Genomic DNA, 18972 nt, shown 5'->3' on the forward strand with positions numbered 1-18972 from the left:
AGAACTGCTAACTGAAATCCCAAATGAGGTGGGCTAATCCTTTTAGGCATGTATGGTGCTGAACCAGAATGGGCCCCCGATAAAGAAGAGGCCCGAGGAGTGCTATTCAGGTGAGATTTATAGTCAGAAAGAACAGCAAAGTACTCATGTGCTCTAATAGTTAGGTGTTATGATTTATCCCACTCCAGTATTCTTGCCTGGAGAATCCCATGGACAGAGGAGTCTGGTGGACTATGGTCCATGGGGTCACAAAGAGTCAGACATGACTGAAGTGACTTAGCACACAGCACACACACATGATTACCCCCTCCCCAATCTCGTGTGAATAAAACAGAAAATAAGGAAAATATAATAAGAAAATAAACTAAATTTATCTAGTGCATTTTTTTGGTTTCTATTTGTTATTCTTACCTACATAAATAATATAGTTTGCTATGAAAATCTTTCCCCAAACCTACACCTTTTGTGATGACATTATGTCCTTTTAAAACATTATAAATCTCCAAAACATGCTGGCTAATGGCACTGGCAAGTGCTTTCATTTTCTTAGATCGTTAGAAACAAGTTGACAAATACCAAATAATGCATAATGTTTTTTGCTCTTCTTTATGTTCAAATCCTTGCTTTCAACAGTGTAAATGATAAGCTATCAGAGAACTGCCTTTAGTTAAGCAAAATTTTAGTGTTCAAAATGCATTACAAATAAAATATTTATTGAGATATTATCCATAAGAATTTATGTGTCCTAAATTAATGCTACCTGCACATTATGAATAGAATCAGCTAAAAGCTATATTTAACATAAATTTGTGTTATGTATTTTTCTGGTGCCACTATGTTCTTCTCCAAAGTATGCTGGCTAAAGGCATTGTCACTATAATTCATTGGCTGTTGATTCAATTATGTTTTCTCCACATCCATAAATTGCATATGAATGATAATAAGGTACGTAGAGTTCTGATTTCCCTGAAAAGTCATTGCTACCACCTATTTTTATTACTGGATCTATTTCCACAAACTTGAGCTATAAAAGCACCAACGCTTCATCCCCTACAAATACTGAGTTATTTTCAGAGGGCTGTGTTCATAGTCAGGGTATGAAAACCTGTGCGTTAAGAGTCCCCTGGCAACAAAATTAGGACTCAACTTCATTTCAGTATTTCTATTATTTTAACCATCTAAGTGTTACTTTCTCAAAGAAGCCTTCTCTGACACAGCAGACTACGTCAGAAAGGCCTGTTACATGATTTTTAACAAACCCTGTACTTCGGGGGTGCAAAACACTTAACAATCAATTATTGGTGTAATCATTTCCTTGACGTTTGCCTTCCTTTCCAAAGTGTAAGCCTTTGAGGCAAGGGCTTGGTCTCCTACATGTTTATATTGGCACCATCTAGCACAATGCCTGACTCATAGCTGGTGTTCAACATCAATTTCTAGAAGGGATATACAAGAGAAAACATTATTTGTACTTTAAGAAGTTGGGAGATCAACTTCTCTGAGTATGAGACTCAGTGCTGAGAATACCTTCAACCCAGAAAAAGAAAACAATTTAGTAAGTGTGACCTTTAAACCTCTTTTATGATGATTTAAAGTCGTCTAGCTGAAAGAATACATAAATTCAAATCACCAGACTTATTAACTTATGCCTGTGATTCTTTAGAATACAGTATTCCAATAAATATTTTCTCTTTTACAGCTTCTTAAGAGCGCAAAGGACACAGCAGAGGTGTCAGAAACTAATCGTGCTCGCGGGGTATTATTAGATAGAAAAAAAAAGGCCTCCTGTCTCTTGGGTTAATATTATTTTAGAAATACTTAATCCCCAGGCTGCTAAGCTAATTGTGGGGGAAAGGCTTATTATTAGTGAAGAGAACAAAACATATGTTCCATGACTGGAAGAGATGATGGGCTATATAGGTCATGGATTCTATTTGACTAAATTACCACTGAACCATATCGTGGATGAGAGGCTGGGGCCAGTGTGGAAGTCAGCATGTTATCTTTCTATTCTATCTGTACAGTGAGTATGCATATCCTGGCTATTTAAAGCCTCCAGCTCCCATATGAAGAGCCATTGTTAGATCTTATTACCTTAGGCATCTTCGCTTTTATGATATATTTAGTATTTTAGCCTCTGCTCCCAAGTGGAATGATTTATGCATAGAAAGCCAAACCAATTTATTTGAAATCTGAACGCCTATCATCAGAAACAACATTTCCAGTGACTTCTTTCCCCAGGGCGGCGGGTAGCAGCGCGTCAGCCAGCCACCGTGGTTCCCAACAAAAGCCCTATGCGGCTGGTGGTAGTGGAAGGAGGCTGGGCTCAGCAGACTCAAGAGGAAATTAAACTCATGGACCTCATAAGACATACAGAGGTACGCTCTTTAGGACTCCAGACATTAAAGGCTCAGCCTCTTTTATAAGCTTTTAAAACTACAGTATTGAATTTTTTACATTATGCTATTAATTTATTCTCAGCATCTGGTCAGTTATGACCACATAAGCATATGCCAAGTATTGAGTTGGCATTTGGAGAGTAGTTATCTAAGAGACAGGCAGCTCCTTGGAAAATCTGTTTTGTTTGAATGGAGACCAGAAATTATGACCTTAGCAAAGAAGAGAAAAAGGCCCAGTGGATATGTACAAAAGTAATTATAATAAGTGTAGTCAAGTTGAGCCTTATGGCTTCATTGCTCATCACTCCTAAGGGTATGTCTCAATCTGTAAAAAGAGGAAGGAGCAAAATACTAATTGCAATGGAGACATTCAGAAGTGAGGAATTCAAAAAAGCAGTTTCAGTCCAATTGATTAATCAGTCAGGATTGCCAGAAATAAAAAAAGTCAAGACAAGAAAGGTCAGCTGTTGAGAGAGAGAGTTGGGGATAGAGACTTGGGAAAACTTTTTGCTTTGTGAAGTTTTTCATCAAAATGATGTGTTCTTATTTAATAGGGTTTCTCAAATCATGAAATGTGTTCAATCTAAATCTTAGGCGTGTGCCGAAGTCAAGGTTACTAGAAAAAAAAGAAATTGACATTGCTAGAAATATGACTTCTTGCCAAGCTAAGAAGGATAAATCACTGACCAGGGAATGAATGCAAAGCATTGAACTAGGACATGCTTGAAGTAGGATGAAAAGCTGCCTGGCAGGGATCTGGCAGAGTATAAGGGTAGCTGCTGTATTTTAAAAGACAGAGAGTAAAGATTTAAACAACAGTCATGCACATTCCCTTAAGCATTTCTTGGTTAAAGGAAATGATGTTGTGACTCTAATAAAAAACTCATTTGTTAGATGCAGAGAAATCACTCAGTAGGAGAAACACCATGCACAAATCCAAAAACACATCTCTATTCATTTCTCCAAATTATAAATGAAAGTTAAGTACTTTGCCAAAATAAGTGCCTTATTGTTACCATTCTAATGGCTATTATTGCCTATAGTGATTCACTGAAGCAAGGGGAATCACAGAAGAGTCAGTGATAGGAGATGGTAATGTATTTCCTAAAGTTTTTTCAACATAACATACAATGATAAGATATTCCTGTCTTTCATTATATCCTTCACACACACACACACACACACACACGCGCACACACACACACACTAAACAGACAGTTCTCTAACCATGGAATTCTCTGGACTTTTCTTAACAGGCACACCTTTCTGAGGTCCAAGAACTGCAATCCAAGAGAAATTCTTTCATTGCACCTAAATATACAGCATTCAAGCAGAGCAATCTGTATAAACAGCCCAATGCAAAACGAGTATGGATTTACCTAAATGGAGGCAGACCTGAAGATGGCACTTATGCCTGGGGCAAAACTATTTCGGAGGTAAATTTAGTGTGAAAGGAGAATGTTTCATAAAGCTGGGTTCAAATGCCAACTCTGACATTTCTAGATTGTTAGATCAAGCAAATTATTTTACCTCTCTAAACCTCATTTTCTCATCTGTAAAATGGGAGGGTAATACTTTCCTCACAGGGTTGAGATGATGATTAAATGAATATATGTGTGTGAAAATCTGGAGTACAACTCTGCATGACATAATGTGTGCACCAGAATATGATACTTGGCTGGCAGAGAACAATAACAGTTAAACCCACTGCAGTCAAAGAGTAAAATCTAAACTTGAAAATAATTTAAAATAGTTTTCCTGTTTCATTTTAAGCCTAGTTCACAAAAGCGTGATTATCCTCTAGATATGTTCTCTGTGGGGAAAACCACAGTATTCACTAGAGGAAATCTGTCATATTTTTGATGCCCAGAGTCCGAGAATTATGGCAGACTTTCCACTTTCCAAAATTAAAAGACTGACTAAGGAAAAGATGTGTAGCAGTTCATTTATTGTTTGCAATATCAGGATACAATTCCAAAATTTGGTATTTTGTCTTCATCTTTAAATAAAAACTTTAGGTACCTAGGAAATTGATTTTGGTAGAATTTCAAAAATTCTTATTTGTTGCAGTGATATCTTATAATACATTGTAAAAATGTTCTTATTATTTTTTGAAATGCTTTTATAACTTTTTCTGGGACAAGAGGAAGTCACATAAGGATGAGATGTTGGTGGAGGATAGAGGAAAAGGCAAGACAGTGCAACAGATGAGCCTGGAGGAGTTCATGGAGGCTGATGGGGGCACCTAGAGTGTCAGGGGCACTGCAGAAGAAATCATCAGCCTTCATAGTTGATGATTTCAAAGTGTGATGGAGACCACCCTTCTTTGACAAGGACTTTGAATGAGAACTGTGAAAGCAATTACATCTCAGAAGTTGACAACAGATTTGCTGTGCTTGAGAAAGGGAAAAATGCAGACAACACATTCAAAACTAGGAATATAAGCAAAGGGACTTTATATACATGAAAAAAGAGAAAGGGATTTTTAAAAAATGAATGAGAGCTTTTTCAGGAGAGACTATCCTAGAACAATTTCTATAAAAAAGCTGAAACATTTCTTCGAAAATCACAATTTATTAAATTGTACCTAACCATTGCAACAAGAACTCATATGTTAGTGAGGGAATATGAAATGATTAATAAATAAAGAGTAGAGCAGGGACAATAGGATTAAAGATGGACTTTAAAACTCAGGAGAGCAAAAACTTATAATAATTTTTACAAAAATTACATATACCTAGTGAAGGAATGACTTTTGGATTTATGTGACTCTCAGGTAGCATATAAAAGGCACTCCACACATTATTCCATGATCATATAATTTTTTTATGTACTTTGTACATAAAGGGCACTGTGCTAGATGCTGTAAATTATTACTCTAATTTATGTGTGTGAAAAGAGTTTGAAAAGTTTATAGTGTAGTATAATTGACAGGTTAACCTCAATAGTAGTGGTAGCAATAGGAGACATAAAATAGCACATGATCTTTGTTCTCATTACATTCATATTTACAACTGGCAAAACATTTGAAAATACATCAAGCTTTACTTAGGTTTATAAAGAAATGGGCACTCTCATGTTAATAGGAGCACAACTTTTTGCAGGACCATGTGGCTATACAAATCATAAGAAAATGCACTTCTATTATAAAATCTTATCCCAAGGATATTTTCATGAATTTATGCAAAGTTTATTTGATAATAATATTTACCATAGGTTATTTATAGCATAGAAAGATTAGAAATAAACACAAATAGGGAGTTGGTTAAATGAATTATAGAATATAGAATGGGATATTATAAATAAAATCAACTTTAGAAAGAATAATGACAATAAAGATGTTCAAGATATACTAAATGAAAGAAGAATAATATAAAGCATATAGAGTTGAACTCTATATACATGTATGCACACACATTAAAGAATAAGACTGCATGGATTTTATTTTTGGAAGTGTTTACTGGATGGTCTTATTACTGGTAATCTAATAGAGACAGTATTTCTTTATTTTGTGTTTTTCTATGTGTTCCATATTTTGTTATGCTGAATACAGATTGTAAGAAAAATGCATTTGCTAAGGAAGCTGACACTCCTTTTAGACAAGTACTAACAGCATGTGATGAAGGTCAGATCAGTAGTACACGCAGGAAGTTCAATAGTAGTTCAGAGGAGGGAGCATTGTGCCCACCTGGGGTGAAGGACAAAGCTCCACAGTGGACTCGATCAGGACCTCTGATGGAATTTGGTAAATGGGGAAAAGTCAACATTTAGGCAGAAAAAGTATTAATAAGGATGAGGAGCAGCACACGCAGAAGTATGGGTGTTAGATTCATAAACCAAATAAGTATTAATAAGTGGTACTTGAACTAAGAAATAAGGAGAGATACCAACAACTGGAGAGATTGTTTAAAAGCATGTATGGTGGACACCATATACTCTGTATGGTCTACGTGGGCTTCCATAACAAAAAACCACAGACTGGGTGGCCTAGACAACAGAAATATATTTCTCACACTTCTGGAAGCTGGAAATTCCAAGATCAAGGTACCAGCAGGGTTGGTTTCTGATATGGACTCTCTTTCTGTGTGGCAGATGGCTGACTTCTCATCACTGTGTGCTCACACAACCTTTCCTCTGTGCTTATGTAGAGAGGGAGAGCGCTCAAATGTGTCTTAACCTATGAGTCTTGGAGACGACACAATTCAGTCCATTACACTACCCCAGACTAAAGCACATGAGCCACTAGTTGTCTCTGAATAAGGTAATGGCATAGTAAAGCCAATGTTTGGAGGAGATTAATGTGGCCTAATTAATGAAACTAAGCCATGCCGTGTGGGGCCACCCAAGACAGACGGGTCATGGTGGAGAGGTCTGACAGAGTGTGGTCCACTGGAGAAGGGAATGGCAAACCACTTCAGTATTCTTGCCTTGAGTACCCCATGAACAGTATGAAAAGGCAAAATGATAGGACACTGAAAGATGAACTCCCCAGGTGAGTAGGTGCCCAATATGCTACTGGAGATCAGTGGAGAAATAACTTCAGAAAGAATGAAGGGATGGAGCCAAAGCAAAAACAATACCCAGTTGTGAATGTGACTGATGATAGAAGCAAGGTCCGATGCTATAAAGAGCAATATTGCATAGGAACCTGGAATGTTAGGTCCAAGAATCAAGGCAAATTGGAAGTGGTCAAACAGGAGATGGCAAGAGTGAACATAGACATTCTAGGAATCAGCGAACTAAAATGGGCTGGAATGGGTGAACTTAACTCAGATGACCATTATATCTACTACTGTGGGCAGGAATCCCTTAAAAGAAATGGAGTAGCCATCATGGTCAACAGAAGAGTCTGAAATGCAGTACTTGGATGTAATCTCAAAAATGACAGAATGATCTCTGTTCATTTCCAAGGCAAACCATTCAATATCACGGTAATCTAAGCCTATACCCCAACCAGTAATGCTGAAGAAGCTGAAGTTGTATGGTTCTATGAAGACCTACAAGACCTTTTAGAACTAACACCCAAAAAAGATGTCATTTTCATTATAAGGGAATGGAATGTAAAAGTAGGAAGTCAGAAAACACCTGGAGTAACAGGCAAATTTGGCCTTGGAGTACAGAATGAAGCAGGGCAAAGGCTAATAGAGTTTTGCCAAGAGAACGCACTGGTCATAGCAAACACCCTCTTCCAACAACACAAGAGAAGACTCTACACATGGACATCACCAGATGGTCAACACTGAAATCAGATTGATTATATTCTTTGCAGCCAAAGATGGAAGAGCTCTATACAGTCAGCAAAAACAAGACCAGAAGCTGACTGTGGCTCAGATCATGATTATTGCCAAATTCAGACTTAAACTGAAGAAAGTAGCGAAAACCACTAGACCATTCAGGTATGACCTAAATCAAATCCCTTATGATTACACAGTGAAAGTCAGAAATAGATTTAAGGGACTAGATCTGATAGACAGAGTGCCTGATGAACTATGGACGAAGGTTTATGACATTGTACAGGAGACAGGAATTAAGACCATCCCCATGGAAAAGAAATGCAAAAAGGCAAAATGGCTGTCTGAGGAGACCTTATAAATAGCTGTGAAAAGAAGAGAAGTGAAAAGCAAAGGAGAAAGGAAAGATACCCCATCTGAATTCAGAGTTCCAAAAAATAGCAAGGGGAGATAAAAAAAGCCTTCCTCAGCAATCAATGCAAAGAAATAGAGGAAAACAACAGAATCAGAAAGACTAGAGATCTCTTCAAGAAAATTAGAGATACCAAGGGAACATTTCATGCAAAGATGGGCTCGATAAAGGACTGAAATGGTATGGACCTAACAGAAGCAGAAGATATTAAGAAGAGGTGGTAAGAATACGGAGAAGAACTGTACAAAAAAGATCTTCATGACCCAGATAATCACAATGGTGTGATCAGTCACTTAGAAACAGACTTCCTGGAATGTAAAGTCAAGTGGGCCTTAGGAAGCATCACTATGAGCAAAGCTAGTGGAGGCGATGGAATTCCAGTTGAGCTATTTCAAATCCTGAAAGATGATGCTGTGAAAGTGCTGCACTCAATATGCCAGCAAATTTGGAAAACTCAGCAGTGGCCACAGGACTGGAAAAGGTCAGTTTTCATTCCAATCCCAAAGAAAGGTAATGCCAAAGAATGCTCAAACTACCACACAATTGTACTCATCTCACATGCTAGTAAAGTAATGCTCAAAATTCTCCAAGCCAGGTTTTAGCAATACATGAACCGTGAACTACCAGATGTTCAAGCTGGTTTTAGAAAACGTAGGGAACCAGAGATCAAATTGCTAACATCTGCTGGATCATGGGAAAAGCAAGAGAGTTCCAGAAAAACATCCATTTCTGCTTTTTTGAGTATGACAAAGCCTTTGACTATGCGGATCACAATAAGGTGTGGAAAATTCTTAAAGAGATGGGACTACCAGACCATCTGACCTGTCTCTTGAGAAACCTGTGTGCAGGTCAGGAAGCAATGGTTAGAACTGGACATGGAACAACAGACTGGTTCCAAATAGAAAAAGGAGTACATCAAGGCTATATATTGTCACCCTGCTTATTTAACTTATATGCAGAGTACGTCATGAGAAATGCTGGGCTGGAGGAAGTACAAGCTGGAATCAAGATTGCCGGGAAAAATATCAATAACCTCATATATGCAGACAACACCACCTTTATGGCAGAAAGTGAACAGCAACTAAAACACCTCTTGATGAAAATGAAGGAGAAGAGTGAAAAAGTTGGCTTAAAGCTCAACATTCAGAAAACTAAGATCATGGCATCTGGTCCCATCACTTCAAGGGAAATAGATGGGGAAACAGTGGAAACAGTGTCAGACTTTATTTTTGGGGGCTCCAAAATCACTGCAGATGGTGATTATAGCCATGAAATTAAAAGACGCTTACTCCTTGGAAGGAAAGTTATGACCAACCTAGATAGCATATTTAAAAGCAGAGACATTACTTTGTCAGCAAAGGTCCATCTAGTCAAGGCTATGGTTTTTCCAGTGGTCATGTATGGATGTGAGAGTTGGACTATAAAGAAAGCTGAGCACCGAAGAATTGATGCTTTTGAACTGTGGAGTTAGAGAAGACTCTTGAGAGTCCCTTGGCCTGCAAGAGTCCATCCTAAAGGAGATCAGTCCTGGGTGTTTACTGATGTTGAAGCTGAAACTCCAATACTTTGGCCACCTGATACGAAGAGTTGACTCATTGGAGAAGACCCTGATGCTGGGAAGGATTGGGGGAAGGAAAAGAAGGGGACGACAGAGGATGAGATGGCTGGATGGCATCACCGACTCAATGGACATGGGTTTGGGTAAAGTCCGGGAGTTGGTGATGGACAGGGAGTTCTGGAGTGCTGCAATTCATGGGGTATCAAAGAGTCGGACATGACTGAGCAACTGAACTGAACTGAATGTAGCCTCGGTGTATAGGAGGATACTTAGGCAATGTCTAGAAAGCCTCCTTCATATTCTTCTTTTCTTTTATTAAAAAAATGCTCTTTCTAATCTCTTTCCTTTTCCATTCTGTTTTTGTTTTTAGGGATCTGTTAGAGATTCTTCATGATCAATTAGAAATGTTTCTTTTCAGGCTATCAGCCTGTAAAGAATACTCCAGGAAAATACACTGTGGGTGTGAAACTACAGGAAAAGTAGGGTTCAGATTTTACTGGGTGAATCTGGCTAACAATGCCAATTCCAGAGAAGCTCAGAGTTTCAGTGGCTGGTACTTTTACCTGGAGAATGAGGAACAGAATGCTTTTCAGAGTGCTTCCCTCTACTTTCTACAATGAAACCCCCAGATGGTGTTTGAATTCCACTAATGCAGGTTTTCCCTCAACTTCTTTCACTGCTGCGGCTATTCTGGATGATTTAACCACATTCTTCCTACCCAGTCTTTGAACGTGGCTGGAGCATCTTTTGTCTCCAACTGATGCAGGGTCATCTGTCATCAGTGCACCCCCGCCCCCGCCCCCAGGGTTAGTGGTTCTTTCTTCAGGGCCATCCTAGTTCTCTGATTTATGACTGTCCAAGCCCCTCCTTCTATGGTCCTGTAGCATCTGTCTTCTCCCATCCCTGCAATATCTTTCCATTTCCACAGAATTTCAAAACCAATGTGCTTTCTCACAGCCAAGCATAGTTCTGAATGCATGAGTGGAAGCTGAATGAATGAGAAACAGATTTTTTTTTTAATTTGTAGAGGGAAGTACCTCATGTCCTCAGGGTATATGAAATAGTTCTGTGGTGCCCATGTGCACCACCCTGAGAGTGCTGGGTCTATGAAAACTCACAATATAGGTGAAGAATTATGTAAAGAATATTGTTCTTTTATTATGAGCTTTTGTTATTGCAGAATTTAAACATGTAATTTATATTACCCACTTTAAAGGAAGAACTTGAGTAAATTTACATATATTTGAAAAGTTGAGAATTAAGAACGTCATTAAAGGTCAAAAGTTAACTGGACATTTTAGAACCTAATTGTACTGAAATGTCTTCTTTTCTCCCAAATTTATTTTTTTTTAAGATTTTTATGAACTCATTAACTGAGTCTGACGTAAAATAGATCTTTGTGAAAACCAAGTGAAACACCTATAGATTTAACTCCTGCTTGTAGTTAGTATATGTTTCTATTAAATAACACTCATTCACTTGATTATAATGGGCTTTCTAGGTGGCGCTAGTGGTAAAGAACCTGCCTGCCAGTGCAGGAGACATGAGATGCAGATTCGATCCCTGGGTCAGGAAGATCCTCTGTAGGAGGGCATGGCAACCCACTCTAGTATTCTTGCCTGGAGCATCCCATGAACAGAGGAGCCTGATGGGCTACAGTCCATAGGGTCGAAAACAGTAGGACATGACAGGTAATTTAGCATGAGTTTAGCAATTTAGCATGAAGGCATGCACTTAATTATAAACAGAAAACACAGTTTCTATAGACTAGTGACATTTTAGTGGTAAAGCAGGGGAAATTTTTAAAAAAAATACACAGGCTTCCTTGGTGGCTCAGAGGTTAAAGCGTCTGCCTGCAATGCGGGAGACCTGGGTTCGATCCCTGGGTCGGGAAAATCCCCTGGAGAAGGAAATGGCAACCCACTCCAGTATTCTTGCCTGGAGAATCCCATGGACAGAGGAGCCTAGTGGGCTACAGTCCATGGGGTTGCAAAGAGTTGGACACGACTGAGCGACTTCACTTCACTTCAGGGGAAAGTATAAGAGTTATCCTTATGTAGGATTTTTTTTTCAGGGCCTTCCTGAGTGACACAGGCAGTAAAAAATCTGCCTGCAATATAGGAGACCGGGTTTGATCCCTGGGTTGGGAAAATCCCCTGGAAAAGGAAACGGCAGCCCACTCCAGTATTCTTGCCTGGAGAAATCCATTGGCAGAGGAGCCTCGTGGGCTGCAATCTGGTACAAAGAGTTGGACAGGAGTGAAGTGACTTAGCTGCAACGTCAGGGTTTTTTCAAGCTGCAGGAATTTCTTCCAGAGACCTATCTATGTATTTCTAGGACAGCGCCCCACTTCTCCCAGTCCAGGTAGAAACTCAATTCTCTACTCTTTGGTTGCCTTGGGGCGGGGTTGCGGGGGCGGGGGGGGGGGGGTACGGGAAATACATAATAATAGCTGCTAGGACTGAATTGTGATTCCCCTCCCCCCACTTATGCTAAAATCCTAACCTCCGATGTGATTGTATTTGGAGACAGGGCTTTGAAGAGGTAATTAATGTTAAGTGACCTTAAAGGTGAAGCCTTAACCTGAAATAATGTGTGGGTTTAGAAGCAGAGAAAAAGAGAGATTTCTCTCTCTTCTCCCATCATATGCGAACACTACAAGAAGGCAGCTGTCTATAAGCCAGGAGGAGCTCTCACCAGAAACAGGATCAAACCACAGCTTGGTCTTGACTTAGCAGCCTCCAGAACTGGTGGTATTCGTTTTGGCATCCTAAGCAGAAGAGGGCGGCTATTACTATGGAAAATTTAGAAAAACTGCAAAACTGCATGAAACCATATGAATCTGTTTCATACTATGAAATTTTGGATTATTGGAATAATAGATTATTGTTCTAATTGTAGAACAGCATACAGTCATTTTTGCATTAAATTTAGAAAAAGAAAAAGCACCAAGAAGGAAATGAAAATTCTGACTCCCACAAATAACCACAATTATTATAATTTTAGTAGGTCTATTCACATGGTTTCTATGTATTTATACATTTTTTGCCATTGTCATCATGTTAGATTACATTGATGTATGTAATTATTCACCAAACAAGCTCTTGTGACTTTTTGACTGCATAATTTAATATTCTTTAACAAACATTATTTTCAGTGGCATCATCATGTTCTATCAAATGGTTGGATTATTACTTACTGATCCAATTTTCTATTGTTTGCCATTTAGATTGTTTCTAACTTTGCTATCATAAAACATAATCCAAATAACATATCTACACATAAATCCTTTCAAAATTTCTGATTATCTCTGCCAAATAAGTTCTTAGAAGAATTTCTAGGTCAAATTATGTAGATGTGTTGGAGAATTTTAACAGCTATCACCAGATTGTTTTCTAGGAATATTTCAGCAACTGATGCTCCCACAAGTTTGAATGAGAGTTCCTACTAACATGCTGTTTACATGAGTAATCAACAATGCTAATTGCAGTCACTTAGAAATATGTATTTGCAAGTTGACAGGAGAGAATGTTATATCCGTGTTTCAATTTATATGTCTTTAATTACTTGTAACAGTGATTTTTATTTGTTTTGCTTTGTTTTTACCATTTATTAGTAGTCTGTGAATATTTTTCACACTAATATAAATTGTCTTTTTCTATGGCAATAAGCCTATTATGCATAACTTTGTCAGATTTTTTATGACAAATTTCCAATTTGCTATGATGTCTGAGAGACTTTTTAATGTGCAGAAATTAATGTATGTTTTAAGTTTTTTCTTAATTTTTCAAGTTCCAATAGTATTTTACTATCTTTATATGATATAAGACTTCCCTGGTGGCTCAGATGGTAAAGAATATCCTGCAGTGTAGGAGACCTGGGTTTGATCCCTGGGTCAGGAAAATTCCCTGTAGAAGGGAATGGCTACCCACTCCAGTATCTTGCCTGGAGAATTCCATGGATAGAGGAGCCTGGTGGGCTACAATTCATGGTGTTGCAAAGAGTCAGACACGACTGAGCGACTTTCATTGTTTCCTGTCATATAAAGATTCATCTGATTTTTTCTTAAGATTTTTATAATTGTCTCATTCCCTCTTACTTTTTAAACTGGGTAAAACTTTTTTCTGGTGTAAAATTTCAGTGAAGCTATCTTCTCTGCTTTATTATTTTTTTTTTCATTTATTTTTATTAGTTGGAGGCTAATTACTTTACAATATAGTAGTGGTTTTTGCCATACATTGACATGAATCAGCCATGGATTTACATGTGTTCCGCATCCTTAATCACCCTTCCACCTCCCTCCCCATCCCATCCCTCTGGGTCTTCCCAGTGCACCAGCCCCAAGCACTTGTCTCATGCATCCAACCTGGGCTCGCGTTCTGTTTCACGCTTGATAATATATATGTTTCAATGCTATTCTCTCAGATCATCCCACCCTCGCCTTCTCTCAGAGTCCAAAAGTCTGTTCTATACATCTGTGTCTCTTTTTCTGTCTTGCATATAGGGTTATTGTTACCATCTTTCTAAATTCCATATATATGTATTATACTATGTTGGTGTTTATCTTTCTGGCTTACTTCACTCTGTATAATGGGCTCCACTATTTCAGCCCTACTTACTGAATAATCATTTTTGTTCTTCCCATTGAGTTGGAATACAAACTTTATAGTTATATACACTGAATTCTTATTAGTATCTTCTTTTAAGCTATCTAATACTTTTAGAATTATTATAGCTTTAATATATTTTAATATCTGACAGGAGTTTCCTATTGTTGTACTTTTCACTTTTTACTTAATTATCTTTGCCTGTCCATATTTTTAAAAACTTCATTTATTGATTCATTTGTTTTGGCTGTACTGGTCTTCAGCTATTGCTGCCCAGGCTTTTCTCTGGTTGAGGCAAGTAGGGGCTACTCTTTAGTTAAGGTGCGTGGCCTCACCGAGGTGGCTTTTGTTGCAGAGCGTGGGCTCCAGTGCCTGTGGGCTTCAGCAGTTTCAGCCTGTGGGCTCAGTCATTAGTTTCCTGGGCTCTGGAGCACAGGCTCAATACGTGGGCTTAGTTGCTCCATATAATGTGGAACCTTCCCGGACTAGGGATCGAATCCACTTCTCCTGCATTGGCAGGCAGATTCTTTACCACTGAGCCACCAGGGAAGCCCTGTTGATTTTTATAGTTGAATTTTGGAATTGCACTTCAGCACCTTAAAATCATCCTACAGAAGTTTTCACTATAGCTGTGTTAGGCTATTAATTACTTTCGTTAAGAATCGACTCTGGGAGATAATGAAGGACAAGGAAGTATGGTATGCTGCAGTCCAAGTAGTTTCAAAGAGTTGGGCATGACTGAATGACTGAACAACAACAAAAATAATAGTAAAAATAAATATCCTTCAATTCAGTTCAGTTCAGTCGCTCAGTCATGTCCGACTCTTTGCAGCCCCATGGACTGTAGCATTCCAGGCTTCCTTGTCCAACAACAACTCCCGGAGTTTACTCAAACTCATGTCCATTGAGCCGGTGATGCCATGAAACCATCTCATCCTCTGTCGCCCTTATTCTCCCACCTTCAGTCTTTCCCAGAATCAGGATCTTTTCCAGTGAGTCAGTTCTTTGAATCAGGTAGCCAAAGCATTGGAGTTTCAACTTCAGCATTAGTCCTTCCAATAAATATTCAGGACTGATTTCCTGAAATATTGACTGGTTGGATCTCCTTGCAGTCCAACGGACTCTCAAGAGTCTTCTCCAACACCACAGTTCAAAAGCATCAATTCTTCAGTGCTCAGCTTTCTTTATAGTCCAACTCTCACATCCATACATGACTACTGGAAAAACCATAGCCCTGACTAGACGGACCTTTGTTGGCAAAGTAATGTCTCTGTTTTTTAATGTGCTGTCTAGGTTGGTCATAGCTTTTCTTTCAAGGAGCAAGCATCTTTTAATTTCATGGCTGCAGTCACCATCTGCAGTGATTTTGGAGCCCAAGAATATAAAGTCTCTAACTGTTTCTGTTGTTTCCCCATCTGTTTGCCATGAAGTGATGGGACCAGATACCATGATCTTAGTTTTCTGAATATTGAGTTTTAAGGCAACTTTTTCACTCACCTCTTTCACTTTCATCAAGAGGCTCTTTAGTACTTTGCTTCTGCCATAAGGGTGGTGTCATCTGCATATCTTTTATATTTCTCCCAACAGTTTTGATTCCAGCTTGTGCTTCATCCAGCCTGGCATTTTGCATGATGTACTCTGCATAGAAGTTAAATTAGCAGGGTGACAATATACAACCTTGATGTACTCTTTCCCCAATTTTGAACCAGTCTGTTGTTCCATGTCCAGTTCTAACTGTTGCTTCTTGACATGCATACAGATTTCTGAAGAGGCAGATCAGGTGGCTGATATTCCATCTCTTTAAGAATTTTCCACAGTTTGTTGTGATCCACACAGTCAAAGGCTTTGGCATAGTCAATGAAGCAGAAGTAGATGTTTTTCTGGAACTCTCGCCTTTTCAATGATCCATTGGATGTTGGCAATTTTATCTCTGGCTCTTCTGCTTTTTCTAAATCCAGCTTGAACATCTGGAAGTTCATGCTTCACATACTGTTGAAGCCTGGCTTGGAGAATTTTGAGCATTACTTTGCTAGCGTGTGAGATGAGTGCAGTTGTGTGGTAGTTTGAACATTCTTTGTCACTGCCTTTCTTTGGGATTGGAATGAAAATTGACCTTTTCCAGTCCTGTGACCACTGCTGAGTTTTCCAAATTTGCTGGTATATTGAGTGCAGCATCATCTTTTAAGATTTGAAATAACTCAACTGGAATTCCATCACCTCCACTAGCTTTGTTCGTAGTGATGCTTCCTAAGGCCCACTTGACTTCACATTCCAGGATGTCTGTTTCTAGGTGAGTGATCACACCATCGTGATTATTTCGGTCTTGAAGATCTTTTTTGTATTGTTCTTCTGTGTGTATTCTTGCCACCTGTTCTTAATATCTTTTGCTTCTGATGGATCCATACAGTTTCTGTCCTTTATTGAGCCCATCTTTTTCTGAAATGTTCCCTTGGTATCTCTGGTTTTCTTGAAGAGATCTCTAGTCTTTCCCATTCTATTGCTTTCCTCTATTTCTTTGCATTGATCACTGAGGAAGGCCTTCTTATCTCTTCTTACTATTCTTTGGAACTCTGCATTCAAATGGGTGTATCTTGGTATTCAAAAAAGGTATATCTTTCCTTCTCTCCTTTGCCTTGAGCTTCTCTTCTTTTCACAGCTATTTGTAAGGCCTTCTTAGACAACCATTTTGCCTTTTTGTATTTCTTTTTCTTGGGGATGATCTTGATCCCTGCCTCTTGTACAATATCATGAACCTCTGTCCATAGTTCTTCAGGTACTCTATCAGATCTAATCCCTTGAATCAATTTATCACTTCTAGTGTATAATTGTAAGTGATTTGATTTAGGTCATACCCAAATGGTCTGGTGGTTTTCCCTACTTTCTTCAATTTCAGTCTGATTTTGGCTATAAGGAGTTCATGATCTGAGCCACAATCAGCTCCCGGTCTTGTTTTTGCTGACTGTGTAGAGCTTCTCCATCTTTGGCTGCAAAGAATATAATCAGTTGATTTTGGTATTTACCATCTGGTGATGTCCATGTGTAGAGTCTTCTCTTGTGTTGTTGGAAGAGGGTGTTTGCTATGACCAGTGCGTTCTCTTGGTAAAACTCTGTTAGCCTTTCATCTGCTTCGTTTTGTACCACAAGGCCAGATTTGCCTGTTACTCCATGTGTCTCTTGACTTCCTACTTTTGCATTCCAGTCCCCTATAATGACAAGGACGTCTTTTTGGGGTGGTAGTTCTAGAAGGTCTTAAATATTCTTAACAATGGAAAAAAGAAGAAACAGGATCTTTTCCCTCCATAAATAGCTGGAAAGTTGGAATGCTTTTTTTTTTCCTTTCCCATTATCCTTTTTAGTGATGTTTTACATTTTTACTTTCCCTATAAAGACTTATTTTAAAATTTTAAACTGATTTATTTTCTAACAATTTTTTATAACAGCTGTATCATGTTCTAGTGATCTTATTGCTTAATATTAGTCACTTTATACTATGACTTTTCCATGGTGAAGGAATTTCATTCATTTTTTTAATAATCTGAAATGTATCTGAGTGATGGTTTCTGAGTTTTTCTACACATAAGAATATCTTTTGTTTCCTGTAACCAAAGTAATAATTTAGCTGGATACTGAATTCTTACACTGAAACCTTTTCCCCTAAAAGGTTCATTGATTCTCCTCCATTTTCTTTAGTAATCATTGTTGCAGAAAACAGGTCTAAACACAACTGAATTTTCCCGTTTGTCTGAAATTCATACTTTTAACCCAGTTAAAGTTAAATGTTAGTCATTTTTTCATTAACTTTGCCTTATCTTGGGTTAACCTATTTGATATGAAGATATGTTTGAAAGAAGAAGATTTTCTTCTGTTTTTTTTTTTAATAATTCCTTAAGTTTAATATATTCTGAATTCTTCTCCACTAATACCTATATTGTATAGGTTTAATATCTGATGTCCTGATGTGACAAATGTTTAACTTTTCTCTCATAAATTTTGTCTTATCCTTCCTCTATATCCTAGGAGATTTTCTCAACCTAATCCTCTCTAATACAATCTGATTTTCTACAATATTCAGTCTCCTTTTTTCTGCTTTTAAGACAATTTAATTCTACTACTGAATCTTTCATTTCCTTGCCTCTCATTCAGCTCTCCATTCATATCAATTTAAAACTCTGTTTCTTCTCTTACCAGCTGTGTGACCTTGGTTATGATATTTAACCTCTCTGTTCTCCATTTTTCTCACCAATAAAAAAAGGATAATAATTATTCCCACAGAATAAAATTAGATTATCCTTAGAAACTTTTAGATAAGTTTCTAGCCCATAGAAATGTGCCAGTAAATTTAAACTGCTACTATTATTATGCTCATCACCATCACCATCATCATCTCTGCCTGTATCTCAGCAATGCTCCTTTCCTTTAAGCTGTTGTCATCTCACTTCTGTGTGTGTGTGTGTCTGTGGAAGTCATATTTTATTAAAATTTGGGGAAGCACAATACAGACACTCTGAAATGTATTTGTGCTGTAAATCTTTTTAAAAAATCTCCTCACCTTGTTTACAGATACTGTTTATGTTGTAGAATATTTTCACAATCCACTTACTGCTGAGGTTCATTTTTCTATTTATATCTTCTTGTACAAGGAGAGCTCTCTTGACTGGAGACATTAGTTCTCTTTTGTTCCCCTAAATTTTGACTTGGGAGCTGTAGGATCCTCCTGTAGATCCTGAAATCAGAATCAAATTGCTGCTGACTGGCTATTATTCAG

The 18972-nt window shown here is 38.1% G+C and overlaps 1 protein-coding gene across 1 annotated transcript in view; it reads left to right on the top strand.

Moving 5' to 3' along the window:
- DCDC1 (doublecortin domain containing 1) overlaps positions 1–18972 on the top strand; it is a 423479-nt gene that overhangs the window by 386260 nt on the left and 18247 nt on the right. The window contains exons 33-34 of the mRNA XM_065944379.1: positions 2242–2378; positions 3656–3835. Coding sequence (XP_065800451.1) covers positions 2242–2378; positions 3656–3835 — 317 coding nt within the window. The remainder of the gene's footprint in view (positions 1–2241; positions 2379–3655; positions 3836–18972) is intronic.

This window comes from Muntiacus reevesi, chromosome 9, assembly GCF_963930625.1.
Source record: "Muntiacus reevesi chromosome 9, mMunRee1.1, whole genome shotgun sequence".
In the NCBI taxonomy this organism is placed as follows: domain Eukaryota; kingdom Metazoa; phylum Chordata; class Mammalia; order Artiodactyla; family Cervidae; genus Muntiacus; species Muntiacus reevesi.